Here is a 26,076-nt window from a genome sequence, read left to right on the forward strand (position 1 = left end):
AAAACCCCTTACTAAATGAATTGTAACCAAGATGGCGTACAAAATGGTTGCCATAAAAGTTTTTTTTTTTTTTTCCACAGCGCTAGCAGACATAGAGACCAACTGTTTTTATTTAATGGTATATTCATGTGATCAGACAGTTTAACTAATATGCTATTTTCAACTGAAATAGTAATGGTATGGTCACATACAACATTGTGTCTAAGACTGTAACCATAAAAAGAAAAGAAGAGAAATACGGACTAAACGCAACCAATCTATGTATAGGTCTCTCAACCTACACCTTTGAAAAATTCGAGGATAAGAAGGTAGGCATAGCATGACACGTTGGATGCTCAAGCTAGATTATCTACTGAAGAGAGGGCAATATTTATCTAGACTTCACATTTGCAAGTGCACAGAGCTGTGCAGGGAAGACCCAGCTTGTAGCACTTGCACCTTTCCCGACAGCCTGCTTTGCATCCACATTTGGTAAGCTGAAGCAACTCCTGCCTCCACCAGAGCTCCTGTCCAACCACTGCCATGAAGAAGAGTACCAAGAGATGTCATTGCTGCCATCTCAATGTGCAGACCACCAAACATTACCAGATACTTGTCTTCGCCATACTGATCAGGCCACTGCCACTGCACCTGCTTTGCTACGGCATAGATTGGCTGATCAGCTGTGATTATGGGTATCTGGCCAGGGTTCAGAAAATCAGTGACATCCTGCACTTTCTGCATCACGTGTTTGATCGTAGCAACAAAATGAGCCTGATCACGCAGGAGAGGAAGCAATGAAGTTATGGTTACTTCAAATTCTGGGCTTCTCTTCATTGAAGCGTGATGAGCTGACCACGTCAGATTCACTGCATCATCTATTTCCTGGGTGACTATGACCTTGTCAGCCACTGATACTCCAGTGCAAGCTGTGGCCCCAAGATATCTGTGGGTGGCTTTGGTATTGCAGTGTTTGGTGGCACAGGGTTCTTTGTTTGAAAGGAAGCTGGTGAGATGTTTGTGAATGTGTCCGGCAATTCAGGCACCGACCTCACTTTCTCAGGTGCAAACTTTAGTTGCTGTCTTTCCTGTCCAGTGTTCTCCTTGGTGGGGTGCTGAAATATGGAGATGCTAGTTCCATGGAAGGAGGTAGTGGCAGTAGTTGCAGATGGGTTGTGGTCGATGTTGTCCATCACTGCAGTGGTGAACAACCCTTTTCGCAGTACTGGGGGACAGACCACACCCTCCTCCACATATTTGCTAACTGTGGCATCTCCTAACTGTGCAGAGACCTCCAGTACTCTGTCATAAGAGATACTGAGGCCATACTGATGTAGCATTTCAACCAGGTTTCTCTTCCTGGTTTTGGCATAGACTGAGAGTCCCATGTAGACTGGGAATGGTGTTTCTCTGTCTTTGGAGTGTCTATGAGTTGTTGCTCCCTCTTTGTATCGGGGGAGTAGCAGTTGAACTGCATGAGCTGTGCAATGGCCTGGTCTGACTTTGATGCTCCAAATCGTAACTGTGACTTGATGTCAGCCCCATGCTCAACCATCCCTACAAACTGGAGCAGGAGAGGAGGCACAGAATTTCGCACACAAGCCTCAGAAAATGTGCCATCAAACCGTGACTGATGATCAAGTATAGACTTTCTGAGAATATTTGCTGCTTTAGCAATGATAACTGCCTCTGAAAGATCAGATGATTGAGCAAGTGCTTTTCCCACATCCTTTTGAAATGCAAGTAATACATCTCTGCCAGATTTATGAGCCTCAAGTTCTGGAATTTCTGCCAGAAGTTTGTCTTTGAGTCTCGTGGAATTTACACTTGGTGACTCTACACCTAATTGTTCCAGACGTTGTTGGTAGAGGTGGCAAATATCTGCCAGCCGAAATGTGACTGGATCATCTGAACAAAGGTTGTTTTCAACAATGTATGTCATCAGTTCTGACAGAACTAGTGGATACACATCTGATTCTGACTCAGTGCTACCTTGGTCTTTCTCAAGGCTCCTCAGGTAGGACCTTTTCTGTTGTAGAGGGCACAAAGACAGGCATGGTGATACTTAAACTCCTGTGCAATGACATCCCCACCAGTCAACTTAGCAAGGAGCTTGCCATCACTAAGTATCTCTGCACATTCACGCAATTTCAAGTCAAGGCCCTTAGTACTAGCCTGTCTGAGATCAGATGCAGGTGCCACTTTCTCACAGAAAATGCAAACTTCATTGTCATGACTGGTTCGGCGCAGTTTTGCACGACTAGTCTCAGTGTTGCTGGTCTGGTCATTGGATTGTCGCTTTCTTGCACGGTCCAGTTTAGTGTTGTTAAACAACAAGCAACAGTTCACATGGTATTTTGCTGCATTTTTCCTGAGAGTGGCCTCTATGCCATCACCTTCATCCAGCCTTGCTGGATCCATTATCAGTGGCATTTCATTAATTTCACTGAACATGGGAATGTTCCTTGCCAGCATTGTGTACCCATCATGGTCTAGGACATGATGACTTGGAGGTGATGTCAAGTGCTCACCTCTTTTGTCCTTCTGACAAAGACAACACAAACCCAGTTTGTTTTTCTACTGCTCAATATTGATTGGCATCACATTCTGCCATGATTTCACTTTTTTGATTAAGGCCGAGGGGTTGTCCTTTTACCACCTTAAACAAAGCACACATTCCTGTATGGGATTCAACTAGGTTCGGTCTCCCTACACCTAGCCCGATCATTCATCCAGTGCCATTTAAGTCCCGTGTGATCTGTACACCATCCGGGTAAGTACATGAACCATCATGTACAGCCCCCATACCCTTGGCTCGGCTCTCCCGCGCTGGCACATCCTGTCTATTCAGGTGCGGCTATCTAACTATAGCTGGTCTGGGGCTGTTAGAAAGCATTTGGGACACTAAACGAAACTATACTACAACTACTAGTCTAAGACTACAGGATTAGTAAAGCTGGATTAGCTGGCACTGAACCCCATGCTGAGTTACACAGCAGTGATGTCACCAGTGTGCCCTGGTTGTGTGCAGACATACACTCTTTTACATTTATTAATTTTCCTTCAAAATTGATGAGTTATTCGAAAGAGATGTCCTCATTAGGATCTAAAACCACAGAAACCAAGATCCATGCTTAAAACGATAATTGTTGAACGGGCATTATTTCTCATTATAATTATTGTTTCTACCTTTTCTTGGCAGCCATATAGCCCCATATTTAAAGGTAAACTGTACTGGGAAGCTACAGAAACATAATATTCACAAGAAATAGTATGGAAGAGCTTTACCATATTGCTAGAAGCAAATACATGCCATTCTAGTGAAAAAATTAGCCAAAATCTGTCGATACTGGCCGCCATCTTGGAATTTGGCCGCCATATTAAATTTTTGCGTGGCCAGCGCCCTTTTCTGATAGAGGAACTTTAAAAGAGCACTTGTGCAAAATTTCATGCATGTTTCACTATCTGAACGATTCTTATGAAATATGCAATTATCTGCTGCACTATAGGGAGAAGCAAGAATGACAAGTGTTGAATTCCGTGTGTTTGTTTGCACCAAGCCTCCAAATGGAGGGAGAAGCAAGAATGAGTGCTGAATTCCATTTGTTTGTTTGCACCAAGCCTCCAAATGTAGGAAGAAGTAAGAATGACATTTGAATTCCACTTGTATGTGTGCATCAATCCCAAATGTAGGGAGAAGCAAGAATGACAAGTGTTGAATTCCGTTTGTTTATTTGCACCAGCCTCCAAATGTAGGGAGAAGCAAGAATGACAAGTGTTGAATTCCGTTTGTTTGTTTGCACCAAGCCTCCAAATGGAGGGAGAAGCAAGAATGACAGTGTTGAATTCCATTTGTTTGTTTGCACCAAGCCTCCAAATGTAGGAAGAAGTAAGAATGACATTTGAATTCTACTTGTATGTGTGCATCAATCCCAAATGTAGGGAGAAGCAAGAATGACAAGTGTTGAATTCCGTGTGTTTGTTTGTACCAAGCCTCCAAATGGAGGGAGAAGCAAGAATGAGTGTTGAATTCCATTTGTTTGTTTGCACCAAGCCTCCAAATGTAGGAAGAAGTAAGAATGACATTTGAATTCCACTTGTATGTGTGCATCAATCCCAAATGTAGGGAGAAGCAAGAATGACAAGTGTTGAATTCCGTTTGTTTATTTGCACCAGCCTCCAAATGTAGGGAGAAGCAAGAATGACAAGTGTTGAATTCCATTTGTTTGTTTGCACCAAGCCTCCAAATGTAGGGAGAAGCAAGAATGACAAGTGTTGAATTCCATTTGTTTGTTTGCACCAAGCCTCCAAATGTAGGGAGAAGCAAGAATGACAGTGTTGGAGTTCCGTTTGTTTGTTTGCATCAAGCCTTGGAATGTAGGGAGAAGCTTGACTCAAGAGGTGACTGTCACAAATCCTAAGCGTGTTCATATTAATTTACGTATGTTAATCTAACTTTTCTCTCTGTAGCACTTAGAGTATTGTAAAACAAGAATTGAACAACAAATCCTTTTGGCTGAGTGTTGTATCAACCTGAAAATGGAAAATTATGTCCAGTAAAGCAGAGGAAATACTGTTATCCCTTGTCTGTCAGCACAAATATGTTTCTTCATGTCTTCTGCATAAGTTGTCATTTTACCATATTGTCGTATATGTTATCCCCCCCCAGACACCTAGGATAGGGGAACACTTACCTTGCCACCCTGGTAGCTATGGCCTTGAAGACCTCTGTCTCTCTGTCTCTCTCTCTGAACTCTGTTCCCATTTCTAAGGTATGTAAATGAAAACCTAGCTTACAAAAAATAAAGTTTATTATGCGAGTCTAACAACAACTTATGTAAAACGAAATTATGCTTGCTAGATAATATATTCCTGAAAGCAAAACTAAACAGTTGCAAGAAAACATAATGTGTGGAGATTAATGCCCATTTCCCTCCAAGTCCCCTAAACATTCCACATTATCCAAGTCTATTTCCAAATAACTCTCTGAGTGTATTTCGTCATCAGTTCGGTTTTTAGGTGGCTATATACCATGACTGACTATGGTTTTCACCCCCTTCGAAACATCCTTTCAGCAAGGAATCAGAACCTGGAATTTCCAATGTCTGTCTACCACCGCTTCTCACACAGCAAAGTAATATATTTCACAAAACTCTCAACACTTGCCCTACAAAACCCTTCACTAGGTACACACGAACGAACGAACGAACGCCACCTCCAGACACTTCCATAATTTGGATTCATAACCGGATTAAAGTTATAGAAGCTTCTATCCAAAACAGAGATGGAAAGATCCGCCCCGAAACACGTGTTGCTGACATACAGAAATCCAAAGGTGACTACGAGTAGTGCTGAATTATCAGATGTCCAGGTCACATTCCATCCACCTGCGAGATTGCTAAACACTGCAAGAGGTCGTATGCTGCGAGCATGTGCACAAATTCCTACGTTTACAGTGCACATATGTGCTGGACCTTTGTCTTCATGAAAATATTTCGACCTGAAGCATTGTTGTTCTTTGGCATAATAACACACGGCGTTGAAAAACTTCATTGGGCTGGTGTATCGTGTCTTATTATAGCTATCATAGCTAACGGATAATTACTTTGGTTTATTTGTTGAACAAGTAGAAATATTCTTCTTTTTTGTAATCAGTGACCAAGTTCTCCCTGGCAGATAGCTGTTGTGTTTTCTGAATTTGTCATTATATTTTTTGGTCCTTTTTAAAAAATAATTCTGATAAAGATTGTTGTAAAGTTCTAATCGACGGAGATGTAAGAACTGCACCATTGCCATCACTGGGCAGATTTACAGTAGTCTATTTCATTCCATCTGTCCAGTCACAAATGTAGGTTTTTGGTAAATGTGGCAATCGCATAGCTAGTTCTCAATTGGCTGAAATCAGTGTTTCGGATATCGATGGCTTACTATAATAAAAATATCTCTAGTAATATATATATATATATATATATATATATATATATATATATATATTTATATTATATATATATATATATATATATATATATATATATATATATATATATATATATATATATATATATATATATATATATATATATATATATATATATATATATATATATATAGTGAAGAACCCTCAGCTTTATTTAGATCATAATCATGCGGATAGTATGAAAATACAAGCACATGAAAGACAAACTTCTGTCAGATAGTCTACACATACCAAACACAAACGAACGATGGCCTTTCGATAATTGTGTATTATCTCGTGGTAGGTTAATAAAAAGACATCTGGCTATGCGTGGGTGAATAAAAAGTATTTCACCAGTTTCTTGCATTTAAAGTACATGAAGTAGGCTAATATTCGAAACAACATGCAATATTGGCTGGAAGGCGGGAAATTCTAGCAAGTGCATGGCAATGGTATTGCAGTTTTTTCTTCAGAATACTTTGCATATTTATATAATTGTTTTTTTGTAGCATTCAAATCGTTATAATACTAAAGTGGTTGGGCAATTTTAGGTGTATTTTGTCAAATAAGTTATCGAGTAGAAGTTTGAAACATCATTGAGCTCCCCATCATCCTTTGTGTGTTGATGACATACATACATACATATATATATATATATATATATATATATATATATATATATATATATATATATATATATATGTGTGTGTGTGTGTGTGCGTGTGTGTGTGTGTGTGTGTGTATGTGTGTGTGTTAAAGGTTAGCCTCCACATTTTTTTAAAGGCATTGGAACGATACTTAGATAGAATAAGTAAATAAAGGGTACAATAAGAGCGTAAATTTTATTGATATCAAATGAGATTGTGCTTAAAGGAAGGGCAGTAAAATAAAATATCGGGCGAATATATGTCATAGGTCTGTTCGCGTGTTCTGTTTTTCAACATCATTAAAGGTTATTTTTCCAGTTTATAGACGTGGACACACATTTGGTATCGTAATAAAGTTATTTGCAGATTCATGCAATGAAATTGCACGTAAAGTTTGATTGATAAGGAAATCTTGTGATCTGAACCCTTTGTAAGGACAGGTCTATGTGTAGTCAGAGCTATACCAGTGATAAAAAGCATATTAAGAGGCCACCGTTCGTTTTAGTTTGATATAAATAGACTGTGTGATACAAGCTCTTTTTTCTTGTGCTTTTATAGATATACTGTAGATAAAAATCGTAATATTCATGATTTATGTAAAGTGGTGTTAGGGTTCTTGTATACATAAACAGTCAAATATGTTACTGAAAAATGTTTAATATCTATTGCAAAAAGCCAGTCACGAGTTACAAATGCTCAGGTGCCACATCTTCACCCGTGAGTTGACAGATGAGATGAAACCGACTAAAGTAACGTATAGCTAAATCAATTTCATCGTCATCCAATGTCTGGTTTTCTAGTCTGCGAGACTTCGTGCAGCTCTTTTAAAAGTTCAATCGCGTGACATTTGGCTGTATACATGAATTCCTTTGAAACATCGTGAGGAAACGGGAGACTTCAGCTCCTGCGGAAATATGATGACGTAAGAATAAACTTTGTAGAGTAGTACTGTAGTTCAAGCTATATGATGACATTGGGGAGTGAAGTAGCTATATGATGACATTCGGGATTGAAGGGAGAAAATCACTTGCGCAGGAAACAGTTTAGTCACTATATGAGTGACCTAATGCACAAAGAAGTCGAGTAAATATACAAGAGAAGGTTAAAAAAAAAAAAAAAAATAACGAAAAGACAGAGTGGTTCTTTGCCTTAATTTGTTTTTGGGCCCTATAGTTATGTCAGATCCATAAGTTGATCGTCCTCTCAAGTAGAAGTCTGGGTCATAGGATATTGATATTTTTTCGGAATTGTTCATCTTTGTTTTGGGTTTTCATGTATTACTGTCAATGCTAAGCACTGTTTTATATAATTTTTTAATTAAAATTTGGGATATCAAAAATAATTGTACTCTAGCCTCGTTATCAGGGTGGCATTGTATGATAATGTTGAAGAATAATTGGACGACATTAAGGGACGTTCAGCTTATCCATTCTTATCTAACAGATTTGACGACGAATTTTTCTTTATCAGAATCCAGCAGGATACAACGATCATCACCACAGCTTAGTCCCATTTCTATACGGAGTCGCCGTGGCGAGCTTCTGCTTCGTCAAGTCCCTACTCTCTCAAGTCCTCCCTCAACACACAGTCTCTCCATTTTTCTTGTTCTTCCTTGTCTTCTACCCTGCACTTCCATCTCCATAGCATGCCTTCCAATATGGTCTTCCTCCCTTCACAAGAGGTGTCCGTAGCATCGTAGTCTCCCCTCCTGGACCGTTTTTGATATTTCAGCCAACTTTGTTGACCCTCTGATATACGTATTCCTAACGATCATACTCAGATTCAAATTTTCTAGGAGGATGATAACTAGGTAATACTTTGCAACATCTGCTCTATTACTTTTGTCTTCGAGCAACTCGCATTTACCTTCACCGAAGAGATTAGCATTGTGAATACTCATTCTACGTACACACTGTTCGCTCATGCTATTGAAGTCGATCCGTTGTGAGAGTGGCTTCCGTTCTCAGCTAGCACTCTGCTGGCCGCGAGTTCGAATCTCCGACCGGCCAATGAAGAATAAGGGGAATCTATTTCCGGTGATAGAAGTTCATTTCTCACTATAATGTGGTTCGGATTCCACAATAAGCTGTAGGTCCAGTTGCTAGGTAACCAATTGGTTCTTAGCCACGTAAAATAAATCTAATCCTTCGGGCCAGCCCTAGGAGAGCTGTTAATCAACTCAGTGGTCTGGTTAAACTAAGGTATACTTAACTTTTTTTTTTATTGAAGGCGAATCTTTTTCTTCTCTGGGCCAGAGAGAACCGTGTAAGAGTGAGGATGAGACAAGTTACATACAAACTCGAGCCCAGCTTTGAGTCAAGAATATATGAGTTTCATCATACATACCCATCACTGAATTTCTCAGGGTGAAAAAATTTTATTTTAGTTTTCATGGATCCCGAGAAAAAAATTTATTTTAGTTTTCATGGATATCTTACCATAAAATATCCTATTAATCACAAGAGGGTTCATTAATGAGAGTTCGGCGCAGAGAGACTACGAATGTTGTTTAGATGATTTAGAATGATTTGAGTGTTAAAGAGAGTCGCTGTTTAGAATGATGAATTGCTCGTTTCAATTTTGTCAACAGTAGAAACAAATTAGACCGGTGCCTTGCAAGTTAGTGCAAACAAAAGAATTTCCATCGTGTCTTACTGCACTGAAAAGCCTTCACAAAAATGGTTTGCAAAAATTGTAGCATAGATGTGTATTTGAATCCTATGTCAAATCGTAACTAAAGGTGTGTATGATTCTCTGTGGTTGAAAGCTTGTTTGAATGAATCTGCAATCTTTTGCCTGATCAAATTAGAAAGAAGACGGACGCGCTGTACTGCTATAAAATTATCTTTCTTACATGGTCATAACGCTAACAGTAATAACATAATAATATTCATCATATCTTGATAATCCTGAAAATACTGAAAGAACAATATTAGTTATAATATCTTGAACACCTAAAAAGTTCAAACCTAGATTCTCAATATCTCTTATGGCTAAAACTTACGTGTCAAGTTTCTTAGTCTTCATTTCCGATGTGTGGCCTGTTTTCCTTCACTTTGTATTGCAGCCCATCCTTTAATTTTGCCTTGGATGATTCTGAAATATCCTGCGTTCTTTCTACTTGTGAGTTGCCAATATTTATCGGTAGGTCACATCACAATATTAGTTTCCTATGAGGCGCAGTTGTCTGTGTTTTTCCGTCGACGGCACAAATCAAATGTGGTTGAATATTTTTTCGCAGTCAACATTTTTTTTTTTCGTTATATTCGGTTTCTATTAGTGATATTCCACAGTGTTTCAAGTGCAATTCACGTATAGTCGTTATGGTCTTTTCTTGTCGAGGCGATTTAAAAATGGTCGAGATTTTCATATATGTTACAGAAATGTTATATATACATGTTTAACTGAAAAGAGTGAAAACCGTTTTATTAGCTATGATTGGCTTTTACATGACTCCTCAAGCAACATAAATGCTATCATTTCTTATCAGCAGGAGGGATAAAGACAAATACTTACCCGTCTTTATCAGTAAGATAGAAGAGTTTAGAAGTCTTACCTTTTTGTTATTGTATGAGGGGATATAATGAACATGAATTACCCTGTGCTATAACATGTCATTTCTTGTAAATATTGGATACCTTTTCATAGCGGTGACCACAAGTAGCCATTATTTTACAGCCACGGTCATTGTTGTACAGATCCAAGGAACTCCGAACTTCACAGTAGATACGGGAAGACTAGTAAATGCTAAACAAAAAATACCCTAGTTGAAGTACTAAGGTGTCGTCCATAATTTCCGTCCCCATTCTTTGTCCTTGGCTTTGGTTGTCACCCGAGGAAATGACTTGTTGGCATTTCTTATGAATCTGGCCGGAAACAAAGAGTTTTACATGCGTTGTATTATTAGTAAAGAGAAGTGCTGTGTACGCTTGTTTAATTACGTTAGGCATTACTTCATCTGCATGTATGCGTGAGTGTTCATTTCTCATAAATTTTGTTTGCCTCAATTTTTCCATTTCGTAAATTGATAAGAATAAGTTCATCATAATGAGAAACTTAGAACCTTGAAGGAAATCGATCCGGAGGTAAATGTGTGGTTCAAATACTACCTAAGGGTACAATGTGAACTTAGATTCTTTTAGGGCAGAGATACTCAGAGACTTGCTGTTATCTTTTTATTTTCTATAAGTATCACGCGCTGTTGTTCTATATGTTGGGGAACGCCGGTTCAAAGTTTGCTTGTGAAATCTGCAAACATTTCATGAAGAAGGATTCATCAATCATCGGATTTGAATGGAGCGTACCACATTTCGCTCTTTAGTGGGGCAATGCCGTGAACGCACCCCCTACAGGCATTAGTAAAGTGCTTCCAAGGTACCTTCGACCCTTGGGTGCTCCCACTTTTTGACCTTTTACTTTACCTTGTTTCCCGCTTCGCGCTTCATTTCTTCCATCTTGCTGTCCAGCCTTTCTAACGATTAATTTGTAGTGCATCTGGTTTCTCCCAGTTTCACCTTTAGATCTTTGTACCTCTTTATTTTCTGGATCTCTTCATAGTGTCCAGCTATTCTGACACCCTCTTTCACTTATCTTAAGCACAGAATGGGTCAAACTGACCAGTATTTGGCGTTGCAGTTTAAATTTCATAATTCATTCACTCTTAAATAGATTTCGGAAGGACTGATTCTGCACACACTGTGCGACATACCTTCTTTTTGCAGTAACAAAATACTGCTAAATTTATGTTTTATGGTGGTCATTAACAATTTAATTCACGTTGAACTTCAGATTCAACTCTACTGTAGTCATGCTGTTACCTGAAAAGGACTCATTTTTCAGTATTATTTGTTACTAAGATCCCCTCGTGGCTGCTGTGATTTTTAGATTTTACTTCACGTATTTTGTAATCTTGTGAAGCATAGATAATTTAATGTTCCTTTTGGAAATTCTCACTGCTTTTAATATGTTTTTATTTAATAACTTGGACGTAAAGAATTTCATACGTGAAAATGTAACTGTACGGTATGATGATGTTTAAGATTCGAGTTAGAAGTTTAATATATTTTCAAATGTTTCCCTGGAAACTTTTTACAACGTATAAAAAAACACGGACACATTTATATATATACACACACATATATATACATACATGTATATTAACCTAACGAATTATTTACCACATGGTCAGTTGACCGTGTTCGGTCACAGCCTGGGTGTAATTGTGCATGGGGTTATTAATGTCATCCAAGAACACTGTTTGGGAATTGGAAGGATAGCAACTTCTGAAGCCATGTTACTAGGGATTGAAAGTATAAACACTGAGTTATTCATTCCTCAAATGCTGAATCATGGATGAATTTCTTATGCAGTTAAACTTCCACAAAATTGGCCACCTGATACACTTGCACATGTCAGTAGATTGATATATATTGTAATATGGTGGTAGTAAGTGTTACTGCCTCGCCACTGCTGCCCTAGAAAGTTCCAGTGGATTAGGATTCTAATGCACTGTGTCTCAAGGCAGAGAAGTGCCTAGTAGATGGTTGTGAAACAACTGAGGCTGGAAATTTCCAACAGCAAACACATAGCCTACATAGGGACTAGGAAGTTCTGAAGTTTTGTCGACCCCTTGGTGGGTTGAGATGCTCCCTTAAGGCTAATGGTAGTCTTGTTTTAACTCCTTTGGAGTTCAGGGAAAGAGAATGGTTGTGTCTGTGCAACTTTGAGTAAAGTGATTGTCACCGAATTGCAAAGTGCTTGGGCTTTGCTGCTCATTCATTGTATTGATTATATGTATGTGTATATATATATATATATATATATATATATATATATATATATATATATATATATATATATATATATATACATATACATATGCATATGCATATACATATACATACACACACAAGTACATAGAAATAACGGACATGTGAGAACATATTCACAGAAGTAAATTTCTGACTCACATCGGGACTGAACCCTAGTCTTTCAAATGACAGGCCAAGGCAATAGCAGTGCACTCACACAGGTCTTAAAAGAAGTTGAAATTTGAATGTTTTTGTATATATGTATGTGTATACGTAAATACAGTGTACACTATGTATATATGAATATATGTATATGTATAAAAATTATATATATATATATATATATATATATATATATATATATATATATATATATATATATATATATATATATATATATAATATAAAAGCAGTGTAAGCTGTCAAGTAACTACAGGTGCTCAGACTTTTTATGACCAAGGTCGAAATTGTAAAAAACCATCAAAAGGCAATTTAGGGAATAATGAGACACCTTAACTCGCCAGACGTAATCAGTGTTAATCTATACATTGTTTAATTAAGACTATTATTTTTGTATTAGGATCCGAAATCGTAGCAACCAATAAGTTGAGAATATCATCATCCTTTTGATAAATTATATAAAGCAGGGTAAAACTGAATTATAGGCGTAGCGGGAAAAATTTGTTGTAAATTTTTATGTTTTTGTAAGTCCAAGCGTATAGCGTAAAAATGAAACGTTTCTATAAAATAATAAAATTTTGATTTCTGTTTAGTTAACCATTTTGTTAAAATTGCAGTTCACACCGTGGGATTTATATTTAATTCTATTTGTATATATTCATCACGAAGGTTTGTTAATTATTTCTACATAATCGCTTATATGTAAGATTAATATATCATATTTGTTAGCTTTCGTCATTGTATTTGATCTTTCAGGTGATGTACAAAAATAAAATGAGATTACCATAGACATTGTAAATTGTAATCACAACAGCAAAGTTAATGCATTATTGAAGGTAATTTGATTAAGGGTTTTTAATAAAGGGTTTGGATTGGTGATAATGGTTTTTCATTTATTATATGAAGAAAACTAACCAATATTTCTGCTTTTGTACATTTTTATTCTGGTCACAGCAATAAATTGATTTTTTTTAAAGAACAGTACGTGTATAAAGCCTGTATATTATGAAGACATAATACAAGAAAAGAGGAATACAGTCAAGAAATCAAAGTATCTTTGTACTGTATTAGACGTTACACTAAGAGAAGCTAAAAATTCTTTTGTGATTATAGCAGGAACATTTAGCACGTAAAATCTGCTTGTACTGCAGTGCAACAATACTTTGAAGGTATTCTCCATTTGTATAGAGTTAAAAGAACAATAATGCTACAGAAAAAGAACTCTCGACAATTTAAAAGGATGCGTATCCTAAATTCCAACTAAGTAATGTGACAATATCCATCTTGTTGAATTCGGAAACCAATGGGGAAAATGAATAGAACCGCATAATAATGTATAAACTTATCACCCGAATAACAGTGCAATTTTTATTTTGTCGGAAAGTATTACCAGACCTCAGTTTTGTAAAAGAAAGTTGTGGAAAGAATATGGCTATCAACCTGTATAATATAAATCATGTTACTTCAAAAGAAATATGTAAAATGTTTAGATTATAAGGAATGTTGTTAGGCTGACCACAATGGCAGTAAGAATAAGCATGGTTGTGAGATCCAGGTGCACACAGAACAAGGTATGTTAATGAATATTCACACCCGGCCATAAATTAGGTTAGGGCTACCCCTCTTTATGCAGACTTGTTATTGTTTTTGTCAGATTGACTGTGTCACTTGCACTGTCACCCCATTGACTATGTCACTTGTACTGTCACCCCATTGACTGTCTCACTTGTACTGTCACCCCATTGACTGTCTCACTTGTACTGTCACCCCATTGACTATGTCACTTGTACTGTCACCCCATTAACTGTGTCACTTGTACCGTCACCCCATTGACTGTCACTTGTACTGTCACCCCATTGACTATGTCGCTTGTACTGTCACCCCATTGACTGTCTCACTTGTACTGTCACCCCATTGACTATGTCACTTGTACTGTCACCCCATTAACTATGTCACTTGTACTGTCACCCCATTGACTGTCTCACGTGTACTGTCACCCCATTGACTATGTCACTTGTACTGTCACCCCATTGACTATGTCACTTGTACTGTCACCCCATTGACTATGTCACTTGTACTGTCACCCCAGCAGGTAAATTGCATATTCCTACTAAAAAAAAAAGGTGAAACCAGTCAGGATCCATAACACACACATATACATACATTATATATATGTATGTATATATACACATACATACATATGACACACACGAGGTTTTATCATCCCCCTTAAAGTGTGCTTCTGAGAGAAAAACAAATTGCTGTTGTATTTATATTTCATAATACTTGAAAGTGGATGAACCCCTGTGCAGTAAAAATTCCATTTCACTCACTGTTTCATTCAGTAGTCCATCAGTAGCATATCGAACCCTACTACCCACACTGCACCACGACCTCTCTCCTATCCTGTATGTAAATACATATACGTTTATGTGTATACATATGTATACGTGTGTGTGTGGGTGCTTATGTATGTATGTAAATGCATGTATGCGCTCGCAAGAAAGTAAATGTACACGTTTTTTCCCCGTGCTTAAAGCAATTATTAACGTTGTGAGTTGGGTTTCACATTTTCCGTAGCTTTAGTGGTTGTTTTTTCTAAATGTTAGGTAATATGAGTTAATTGTGCTTTAAAGAAAGCCTTTTATTAATGTCTGTAAGTGACTGTCATCCCCTGCAGAATGGAATCAGTGATGAAGTGAGAACGCATTGAATATCACGTGAAGCATGTTGAAGATATGAAAGAAATATTAAAGTGTCCTCTTGAAATAGTTCTCTCCTGTTGATAGTCTTGTTCGGCGCCGGAACTTGTCATAAAATGCCGATCCGATATTAGTAGATTCATAAGTAACGTTAGTGAATTATTATAGTAAATGAAAAGGTCAGACTTTTTGAGTGTCTAAATTTACTCTCTTTTTAATATAAACTTATTGAGATTTTTATAGGCTGAGGCTAATTTGCAATGGTTGTTTTGATCATTGGCAATTCCTACATAAGAATTATCCGCTTCAGTGAACTCAATAAAGGGTATTTACGTATGATATCTAATAATACGTAGGGGTAAAAGGCGTATACACTCGTGATCAGGGACGAGTTATCCTTTTAGTTTTTTTTCATTATTCGGTATTTAATTTATTTAATATGTGGATATTTTTAAGCCTTTGAGACTTTCATCCTGCTGTTTTCTATGTAGTTACGTTGGAAAGTTTATGCAGTTTGCATGTAACATCAAAATTTTCATATCTTAATATATGTCCATGGAAAAAAATGTTATATGTATATTGATTAATATTTCAAAGGATTCGCTTGACTGGCAGTGAACTGTAATGATACACGACATTAAGGGTCCTTTTTTAAAGCTCGGACATTTTACAGCCGTTGGTCATGGATACACGGAGGGGTACGAATATGATATTTTTTCTTTTATCATTGCAGTTGCTTTTCACTGGTATTGGCAAAGTTTAGAAAGCCAGGGCAGTTACAGAAGTACTTTAATTCAGTCTGGTATTCATTTTTGTTTGCTGTCGTAGTGATTATTTCAGTTAGTTTAGATGTAGTTTTGCCATTCCAGAGTAGAGAACGGATAACTATCCTTTTTATCTTCAGGGGACAGGCTCTTCATTCGAGTTGTTCGTTGGTTGGGGTGAAGCCTATTCTTGTTTTCTAGTTTTGAGTTATGAAAGAAAAGACAGAAAAACTACTATGTTGTGTCATTTATTTATTCTGCGCCTACAGATCTTTAATTCTTTGACTTATGGCTGTCATCAGGCAATACTAAATTTACGATGGAACTGTGCTCCAGTATATGAGTGAATGCAGTAAAAATGATTAAATATTAGGAAAAGGAGTTTGAGAAATTAAAATTCCCAAGTCGGAGAAAGAAAATTAATAAAAAAACATCACTGGAGACAGATCTGGGAGATTTTCCTTCTTGACCAACTCCTTTGGCTTTAAGGAATGAAGTAACGTCTGCAGGAAGGGAGAACACGAAGCTGAGTACAGCTGTATTAAGACGCTTTTTGCAACCACAAACACCAGCCACCCATAGTTATCCTCTTGGTTTACTAGCTTAGTATCTCAGTGAAGTTTCTTCAGAGGAGGATTTTTGTTATTTATTTATTACAATGTTGATATATGGTCTTATTATTGTGATGGGCTTGTAATCGCCTCTCAGGGTTGTCTTGTGCCGGTTATAGCTTATATCAAGAGGCTTTCATGTTTTTTCTAAACATTTAAACTTGCAAACTGTTAGACTTTAAAAGCACCTTATGGGAAAGTCTCTTGAGAGTCTTCAGCCACCGAATTTATTAAATGCCCTTGGTGATGAAGAGTACCCCAAGGGTACTCAGGGAGTCTAGAACCATAATGATTTACGAGTTTAAATGTTCAAGTTAGGCCTGTAAGCCGTTTAAGCTCAGTCAACCACATGACAACAACTCTCAAGAGGCCACTATAAGCTCATTGCAATAATGGGGCCATACATCACGCCTGGTAAATCTACGTGGCAAAAAGACCTCCTTTGGGATATCTTATTAGAGATACTGACGATTTTTAGGAAGCTGGTTATGGGCTTCTGGTGATGATGAAGAATTGAGCATCACACCCAGCAGCCTGTTTTGAATAATCAGGTGTCCTCTGCTTATGTTTTCCCGTCCATCAGGCTTCAAGCCTTCAAGACTCATTAAAACCAAAGGCGCTGGTCTTGCAGAGCCTCATCAAAAACCTTTTATATCTGTCTCCTGTGATGCTTATTAATTTTCGTGTTTTCAGATTTGTGATATTATTTGTTAACTTGAATTTTTACTCCTGTTATAAATCCTGAATTTTTTTTTTTACCAATCTCCTATATATTGGATTGTATTTAGTATAGCCCCGATGGGTTAGGGCTGAAACAGCCATTGGTACAAGGGTAAATAAATTCAGCAGCAGAGTAGCAGTTTTTGCCTTTTCCGTCAAAATATCAACCCTGAAGATAAATTTAGGGAAATGAGAAATGTTTCTCAAAGTAATAGATGGACACATGTATACATCTTCAGCATGAAAAGCAATTTTAATTTGTAACACACGGTTCTATTATAATTAATGTTTGTCTTTGTAGTAAAGTTATATGATTACAGCTTGTGAAAAACTGATCGTTATATATAAAGTTATGCATAAGTCTGTTGTACAGTCGCATTATAAGAACAAGTTTATTTACATTAAAGTTTTGCATATAAAATTGACCATCATTATTCTGTTTCTTATTAGTTGCTGCTGCACACGAAGCAGGTTTGATGAGGCATTTCAAGTTTTGCTCTTAAAACCGTTTCAGTTTTGCATGTCACCGTACCTTTGAATGGAGTTTATTTTTTGGTTATCACTTTCATATTGAAGTAAGTACTGTGCCAGTAGATTTCGAGTTGCTTTTCTTTATGTACAATTACAGACATTAAGTTTTGTATTCTGGCACAACTAGCGTGTTACTTGCCTTGGGAATCTGATGGGTTTGGGTACTCAAGTATAAAAAGTTATAGAAAAAAGAATACAAATCTAAATGTTCCATGGAGAGCTCCTGTGGTAAAGGGTTGGAAATAAATAAATATCAATTGAGGTGAAGTATTGCTTTCTGAAAGATTACAATTTTGAAGTCTTCGTATCAGTATAATTATGGTCTCTGAGTCCTGGGGAGTTTTTCAGCCATTTTGACTAGAAGTGGTGTGATCTTTTAGAGATTATTGTTTTATTCTGAGCAAGTAACCAGGGAAGAAAGGGATAAAATAAAATATTTTTTGACGTAAGAGCTCAATTAAAAATTGTCCCAGAGAGTAAGTTACAGTTTGACTTTGGATTTTTGTTTTGAGGTTATTGTTTTACCTGATACTGTTTTAAAATACGGTGTGCAGAGCTCTGCATTGACCAGAAAGGTGACTTATTTGAGATGGTCATTCATAGACAACACCAGTTTTCATCCATACTGCCATGAAACAAGGCATTCATACCTCTGAGAACTCCAGAGCAAATCTTGAAACTTGACATATCTGCAAGATGCACGTTTTGCATGTACATTATATATATATATATATATATATATATATATATATAGATAGATAGATAGATAGATATATTATTCTTGATTTTATGTAACACAAACGACTTTTTTCACAATCGCAAAAATTAAATAAAAAATATCGAACCGTGACTTTTAGCTTCGTTACTGTGATAATCAGTCACGCTTAAACAGTCTGGTATCATAATCAGTCACGTTTGAACATCTGGTATCAAGAGATATAAAAAAGATGTCGACTCTGCTGCGCATATTTCTGTCGAATGCAGGTTCTGTACTTAGAAACAATAACAATCCATCTCCACCATGATAAAACTAATGAATTTTTGTCACACAGGCGTGGAATTTTTTTTTCATTCACAAATAATAAGAGAATAAACGTTATTTATTATCGAATTCACTTTAAAAGAATTCAAAGGGGAATTGTAATTGATAAGCGCATCTGCCCCAGGCCAGGATTCGTACCTGGGTACCCTCAGTTCAGGTACAGTGATAGACAGTCGACTTTAACCATTCGGCTATCAGTACGTTTGTATCGACTCTGCTGTTCGTGTTTTGTCAAGTTCTGGTTCTGAACTTGAAATCTGTATCAACCTGCTCCCCCCATGATAGCTAATTGGCAAGTTTGTAACAAATGATATTTGTAGTCTGATATCTGCAGATATATAAAAAAGGCTTATCTGAGTGACAGAAATTCATAATTAGCTATTGTTACAAATGTACCAATCAGGTGTCGCGATGGAGGTGGGTTGATATCGGCTCCAAGTACAGCACCGGAATTCGATAGGAATGTGTACAGCACAGTTGATATCACCTTATACCTCTTGATAGCTGAATGGCCGAAGTCGACCATCATTGTTTCTAAATGAAAGGGACAGGCTTGGATCCTGGCCCGGACAGATGCACTTATCAACAATAATTCTTTTTGGGGAAAGTCATTTCCAAGTGCAGTGGATTCGATGTGAACTAATATTTGTTGTTTAATATTGATGAATGTAAAAGAAACTGCGTATATATGTGACAAATATTCATAATTACCAGAGTTTTACAAACTTGCCAATCAGCTGTCTTGGTGGAGATGGGTTGATATCTATTCTAAGTACAAAATCTGATTAGCAGTTGGTATCCAGGTTCGAACACTGGCCAAGGCAGATGAGTCTTGGGTATAAGTATATTTATTAGTGTTTGCTTCTCAAGCAAACACTAATAATAATAAGCAGTATATTCCAAAGCAGGAATATACTGTATGTGATGGTATATACGAAACTGGGGTGAGATTTTAGAATGTGAACCTAAAATGATGACATAAGTGTTTTGTCCTGGAGTTTAATGGTATTTGTTTTGATATTATAACGGTCGTACGTTTCTTATGTATAAGGAGAAGGATAATCGTGGTAATAAAAGTTTTACAGTAGTTTCGAGCTCTGAATCAAGGATAAATAATTGTGGTATGGTGTGGGAATACCGCAGTTATTTACATAATATTTATGTAAATAAATAACTATTTGTTTATGAGAGTATATGTACTTTTTCTAATGGAAACTACCATTTACTGTCTTCTGGCTCTGCAACGATTGAATACAACGTGAACTCTTGAGTTTTCAGTCTATGCTCAAGGTTGCTAACGTCATCTCATAAGAAACCTATTGAGGCATTACGTATTAGATATCATTATAGGATATCGATGTTGTGTTTGTGGTCGATCGAAAGATTGAATGAGTATTATGGGTTGGACGAACTTCGATGTAACAGTGGTTTCTAGTTTCGCCTACCAGTGTTTGTTGATGGATGTGAGATGAGGAAATGTTTTATGTACGCTCCTGTGCAGTGCGTTTGTATATAAAGTTTATTTATAATAATTGCGAAGAAGTATGCAAATACATACAACTGAATATAATATATATATATATATATATATATATATATATATATATATATATATATATATATATATATATGTATATACTGTATATATATTGTGTGTGTGTAAAAACATGAGGCAAACTTCCCCCATCAAGGGGTGGCTCCAGCGAAAAAGTAATAAACTAGTTATTGCCTCATCTGTAGCTGTTGAATTGTGGATGAACTCCCTTTGCAGAAAATTTTCACCTACGTGTGTATAGATCCTGAATACCTGCACCATTCACTTTAATTTTGCATACACTTTCAAGCTTTTTGGATATTAAGGCCCTTCCTCAAATTCATTTCCTGTCCTATCAAATTAGCACTTTCTAGTAACTTGTAACTTCTGAGAACCAGTCTTTTTCACCATTCATTCTTTCCTTGTTACCAAACCATCTTAAACCACTGATCCATCGTTCCACCTATGCCAACCCTTTTGCTAATCCGACTCTCCACATTTCTGATAATTTCAATTCTTACACTGCTTATACAGTGCGAGCAGTTCCCCTCCACAGCTTCAATCTTTCTTTCTATTTCATTCAACATTGACACCTCACTTCCAGAGGAGATTTGGTCTAACAATCCCTTTATACATGCAACCATGACTTCCATAGACACTGTAACCTTTGTTCATCTAACTTGTGACTTCCTTCTACTCTCATCTTATCATCATCCGTTGAACTTACTCCCAGATGCTTATTAAACAACAACTGTTCCTACATTCCTACACCATCATTTGCCATCTCCCTGTTACCATCACTATACTCGATCAGTAGTGTATCATCTGCTAACAAAAACCGTTCCACCCTTCATTCATGACTCATTATCTTAAGACTATTCAAGAGTCATGTAATTATAGCACATCTTGTTTCAGACTCACTTCAGCACCAAACTGGTCACTCTTCCATGTTGTTTAAATAACGGCTTTCCTTCCATCGTTAAAAGTTTGATTCGCTCCAGAACTTAGCTTTTATGCCGTAGTTCATCTCCCCATTTCATGTGGGTGTATTTTATTATAAACCACATACAACTTTTAACCAGTATTTTCCCCAGCTTTTTCCATGATATTGGATGAATGCTTGATCTGTAACCCTTATTCTTTGTTTAAACCCACAGTGTTCTTACCCCCTCCCCAAAAAAAAAAAAAAATTCCCGTGTCATTTGTTGTACATTCCCTGGTAAACCGGGTAAAGTTATGCCCCTCGAATCCTTACAGTGGAATTATTGTTTCTCTCACCTGTTCGTTCAAAGCCTCTCCCTCATCCAAACAAATCTCACTTGTAAGGTTTGTCTTATAATTCCTTCATCTTTTATTTTTACACCTAAGTGAGAAAATGACGAATTGATTGGTCTCACAGTACTACAATATGTGAAGATATTTTCCGAAACCTTATCGACTCAGTATAGCTAACAAGGGAAAGTACCATTAATTGGAGGCCAGGTCTATACACTCCGTACCCCATTCTGCCCAAGATGTTTGAAAGAGAATAAAAAAGGAAAAATATCTGTAATTCGTGAGAGTATTCTTGCCCCTCCTTGTTTTATCCAGTTACGCGAGATCATCTTGGTTAGCTGTTCTTCACCTGAAGACCTACCCCAAGAGTAATGGGCTTTGTTTAAAATGATTATATAACCTCCTTTTAGTTCTAATCTTAGATGTTTGTAAAACCAAGCCGTCTTTGTAATAGTAGAATAGAGACACAAGATCTCGCGCTCCTTTTTTTCTTCTGTCTTTGTTGGCCATGTACTCCACACTAGCCAGCATGCTTGCGCGTACACACACACACACACACACACACACACACACACACACACACACACACACACACACATATATATATCTGTATATATATAATATGTAAATATAAATTGTGTCTTTTAGATTTGTTTGTAAAAGAGAGCTCTAATGTGCTTCACATTATAACATGCAGCCCCTAACGTACGCTTTCTTATCTATGGCTAAATTTATGTATCATCACTTCAAATAAAATTTCCCTCTCTCTCTCTCTCTCTCTCTCTCTCTCTCTCTCTCTCTCTCTCTCTCTCTCTCTCTCTCTCTCTCTCTCTCTCTCTCTCTGTATGTCTGTCCAGGCAGTGTAGATGGCAGTTGCATGTTCGTAGTTTGCACAAGTAATGTAAAGTGGCAAGGTCATTCTTCGTGTATTGTGTTCCCCTTAAACAGGCATATCTCTTCGACAGTCTGTGGCCATGAATGAAAAGATTAATGTCACCGAGACTGCATTTCAGAGCAGAGGAATGGTATATTTGAAGAACATTCGACGATTCTCATATTATAATATATTTTCCAAATTAATAACTTAATTTCCTATAGATTTTTTGGGGGGTTATTTAGTCTAAATAATAATCATCTGGTGGAAATATCCCGACCCTGTTGCATTACAGCACAAAGTCATGTCATATTGATATTGATATTGCGAAGTTATTCAGCGGCAAGATCGAGAGGAGAAAAACTGAAGTTATTATGCAGAGTTGTTTTCACGAATAAACTATTTATAGTGAGTGAGTTCAGAGGAAAATTATACCATCACTGAACATTCACCTTTGCACTGGGAGGTTTGGGATGAACTTTGTGCAGAATTCTTTGACACCTACTTTATATATCTGCATAGGATGCTTATTATCAACATGGCGTTACCGTACACATTGCCAGTCATTTCCTGTCCTTCACACATTCAAATTTCCAGATATTTTGAGCCCTGCTGTTGCAGCACCTCTAGCATCGTCATCATTAATAAATATCCTAAAGAGCCCTCAGTTTCACCACAGACATTTCATGAGCTCCTGTTTTTCCTTCTCTTTCTCTTTCTCTTTCTCTTTGGCAATTATTCTTGATTTATACCCCTACACAATACTTTGTTGTGTCATAGCCCTAAAACTGCACTCTATAGAATTCCCATTTACCTTCAATAGACCTCCCATTTAATTACCTCTGTGTGCTCATCTGCTCTGCTTCCTTATAATGTACTTGTGTCTTTATTATTACCAACGGGGAAATTAATTCAGACTCACAAAAGAGGTCAGATTTAAAAATAGTGAAGCTGGTAGCTTTCAAGAGCTTGCTCAACTCCTATTCATCAACCAGAGTATTTCTTGCTGAAGGTGGTAACTGATCTGGTTATCGAGATCTCCCGCCTTTATAAATTTCAACTCTTTATTTTTTATTATGATACGAGTAAAAGGTTTTGGTCAATTTTAAATGTTCCATTAGATATACAAATTACTTTAAAGAATTTTTAATGTAGTACTAGTAGTAGTAGTAATTATAATAATTCTATTATTATTATTATTATTATTATTATTATTATTATTATTATTATTATTATTATTATTATTATTATTATTATTAACAGCAGCAGCGTTTAGGCATTGAAAGTATTTTGTTATGATGATAAATAGGCTCTATGAGAATATTTTTTTAATATTTACTTTTCAATTGTTTACCGCTTTATGGAAGGGAAAAAATGCCCGGAAAGCCTATTCGTGAGCACAATCCGTGGATTAGTTTTAGAGCAATAACAACCGTTGATATTGAACGGGGTCTTGCTACGCAATATTATTATTATTATTATTATTATTATTATTATTATTATTATTATTATTATTATTATTATTATTATTATTATTATTATTATTATTATTATTATGAGGATGACGAACACCCGTCAGTAATCATTCTGATAATTTAGGATTTTGTGTCTGTTATTTTGCCTGTATATACCATTGTTGCAAAAATTTATTTTTTTATTGCTGAAAATATTACTTGTACATGTTGCGACAGGCACTTTTTTTATTTGATGAAGGTTACTATAAATGTTTTAAAGAATTTTATTACAACTTTTAAGTAGGTTTTCTATGGGGATATCCATCAGACACGCACTTTTCAAAGCAGAGTGGTAAACTTGTATTACTTTCCCATTGATATGTTTATAGTATAAAAACGTTTTACATTCGAATCTTATTCTTTTTTTAGTCGCGCTAGAAATTGTGAATTTGTAAACAAACGCGCACCCGTGTGCACATAATCTTATATACATAAATATGAATTTCTGTCGCCTATACACGCATTTCCAAATATTAGCCACAACTATCGTTTAATATCGAATACGCTTTACCTTGGGAATATCACTCACACGCACACACACACATATATATACGTTACATATATATACATATACATATACATATACATATACATATATTATACATATACATATACATATACACACACACACACACACACATACATATATATATATATATATATATATATATATATATATATATATATATATATATATATATGTGTGTGTGTGTGTGTGTGTGTGTGTGCGTGTGCGTGTTATTCCCAGGGTAAAGGGAATTCGACATGAAACGATAGTTGTGGCTAATATTTGAAGATGCGTGTATAGGCGACAGAAATTCATATTTATGTATAAGATTTTTTATACATGCGTGTATGTGTTAGTATTTTGGAAATTTTAGTTTATAAAAACACAGATTTCTAAATGTGTAAATTACTTGATGAAAAGTTGATGGATTATGTTCTCTGTGCAAAAGTATGTCAGTGCAAACAGGATTTTTGAACATGCCACTACTGTCCCAGCAAGGTTTAATAATATTGTGGAAAAGGTAAATCTTATTTAGAATTAAGACCAAGTGGCCATAACTCAGACCTAAATATGTAAGGAACTGCAGAGAAATCTTTCAGACTTGCTCCATGAAGCTCACTTCTTTTGACAAAATGCATTATACAGAGAGATGACTGTGGAAATCTAGGCGTGTGTTTTTAAGTTCTTAACGAAGTGAAATTTTATAGAGTTGAATCAAGAGAAGTTTGACCGAAATATAGGTGATGGTGTAGCAGCTATTATGTATGGGAAATGGAGAGAATGAAATTTCGAATGAATGTAAATTTGAGCGTTATATCAGACTGAAAAGCTTTGTTCCCATCAATTTTTTTATGGTGAGTGGATATTAGCAAAAAAAGAAAAAAAGTAGAGAACTTGGCATTAGTGAAACACAGGAAAGCACTTGTAGAATAGGAAAGTAAAATAAAACGTCTTTAGATTTGTATATTGTCAGAAAGACTTATGAATGTTATGTCATTAGAAGCGAAGAAAATTTCCGCAAATGAATATCAGCCACAAAAGTATGTAACTAATCCTCACTAATCTTGTTCAAGTGCCAGAACTAAAGATAAGGACGGAGGAGGTACAAAGTGGAACTAGTTTGTTTGGAGGCTATTGCAAGTGATAATACCGTCAATAGAGTGAGTATTTTTCATTAGTGTCAGTAAAAAAATAATTGAGCTGCTGGTTTACGATAGTTTGATTATCGTGAATTAGTACTATAATAGGAGACGTTCACATCACAGAAACTAAACACTCTAAGCCTAACTTTCAACAATCAACTATTAGGGGACTCCTCCTAATTATCGTCGCTAATTACTATGGATATTACTGTTACTCATTCGCTTGTTAAACTGGAACGTTATACAGGGTCAAAAGCAAAGAATAAATAAACAGAATTAAAATAAGG

The 26,076-nt window shown here is 36.4% G+C and overlaps 1 protein-coding gene across 10 annotated transcripts in view; it reads right to left on the minus strand.

Moving 5' to 3' along the window:
- Positions 1-26,076, minus strand: part of LOC136852537 (serine-rich adhesin for platelets-like) — a 140,863-nt gene that overhangs the window by 45,262 nt on the left and 69,525 nt on the right. For 5 of the 10 annotated variants that reach the window (XM_067127270.1, XM_067127272.1, XM_067127266.1 and 2 more), the window contains exon 2: positions 9,587-9,986. The exons of the other annotated variants lie outside the window; for them this stretch is intronic. In XM_067127270.1, coding sequence (XP_066983371.1) covers positions 9,587-9,609 — 23 coding nt within the window. In that variant the 5' untranslated portion in view covers positions 9,610-9,986. The remainder of the gene's footprint in view (positions 1-9,586; positions 9,987-26,076) is intronic. 10 annotated transcript variants of the gene reach the window in all.

Source organism: Macrobrachium rosenbergii, chromosome 25, assembly GCF_040412425.1.
Source record: "Macrobrachium rosenbergii isolate ZJJX-2024 chromosome 25, ASM4041242v1, whole genome shotgun sequence".
NCBI classification, from domain to species: Eukaryota; Metazoa; Arthropoda; class Malacostraca; order Decapoda; family Palaemonidae; genus Macrobrachium; species Macrobrachium rosenbergii.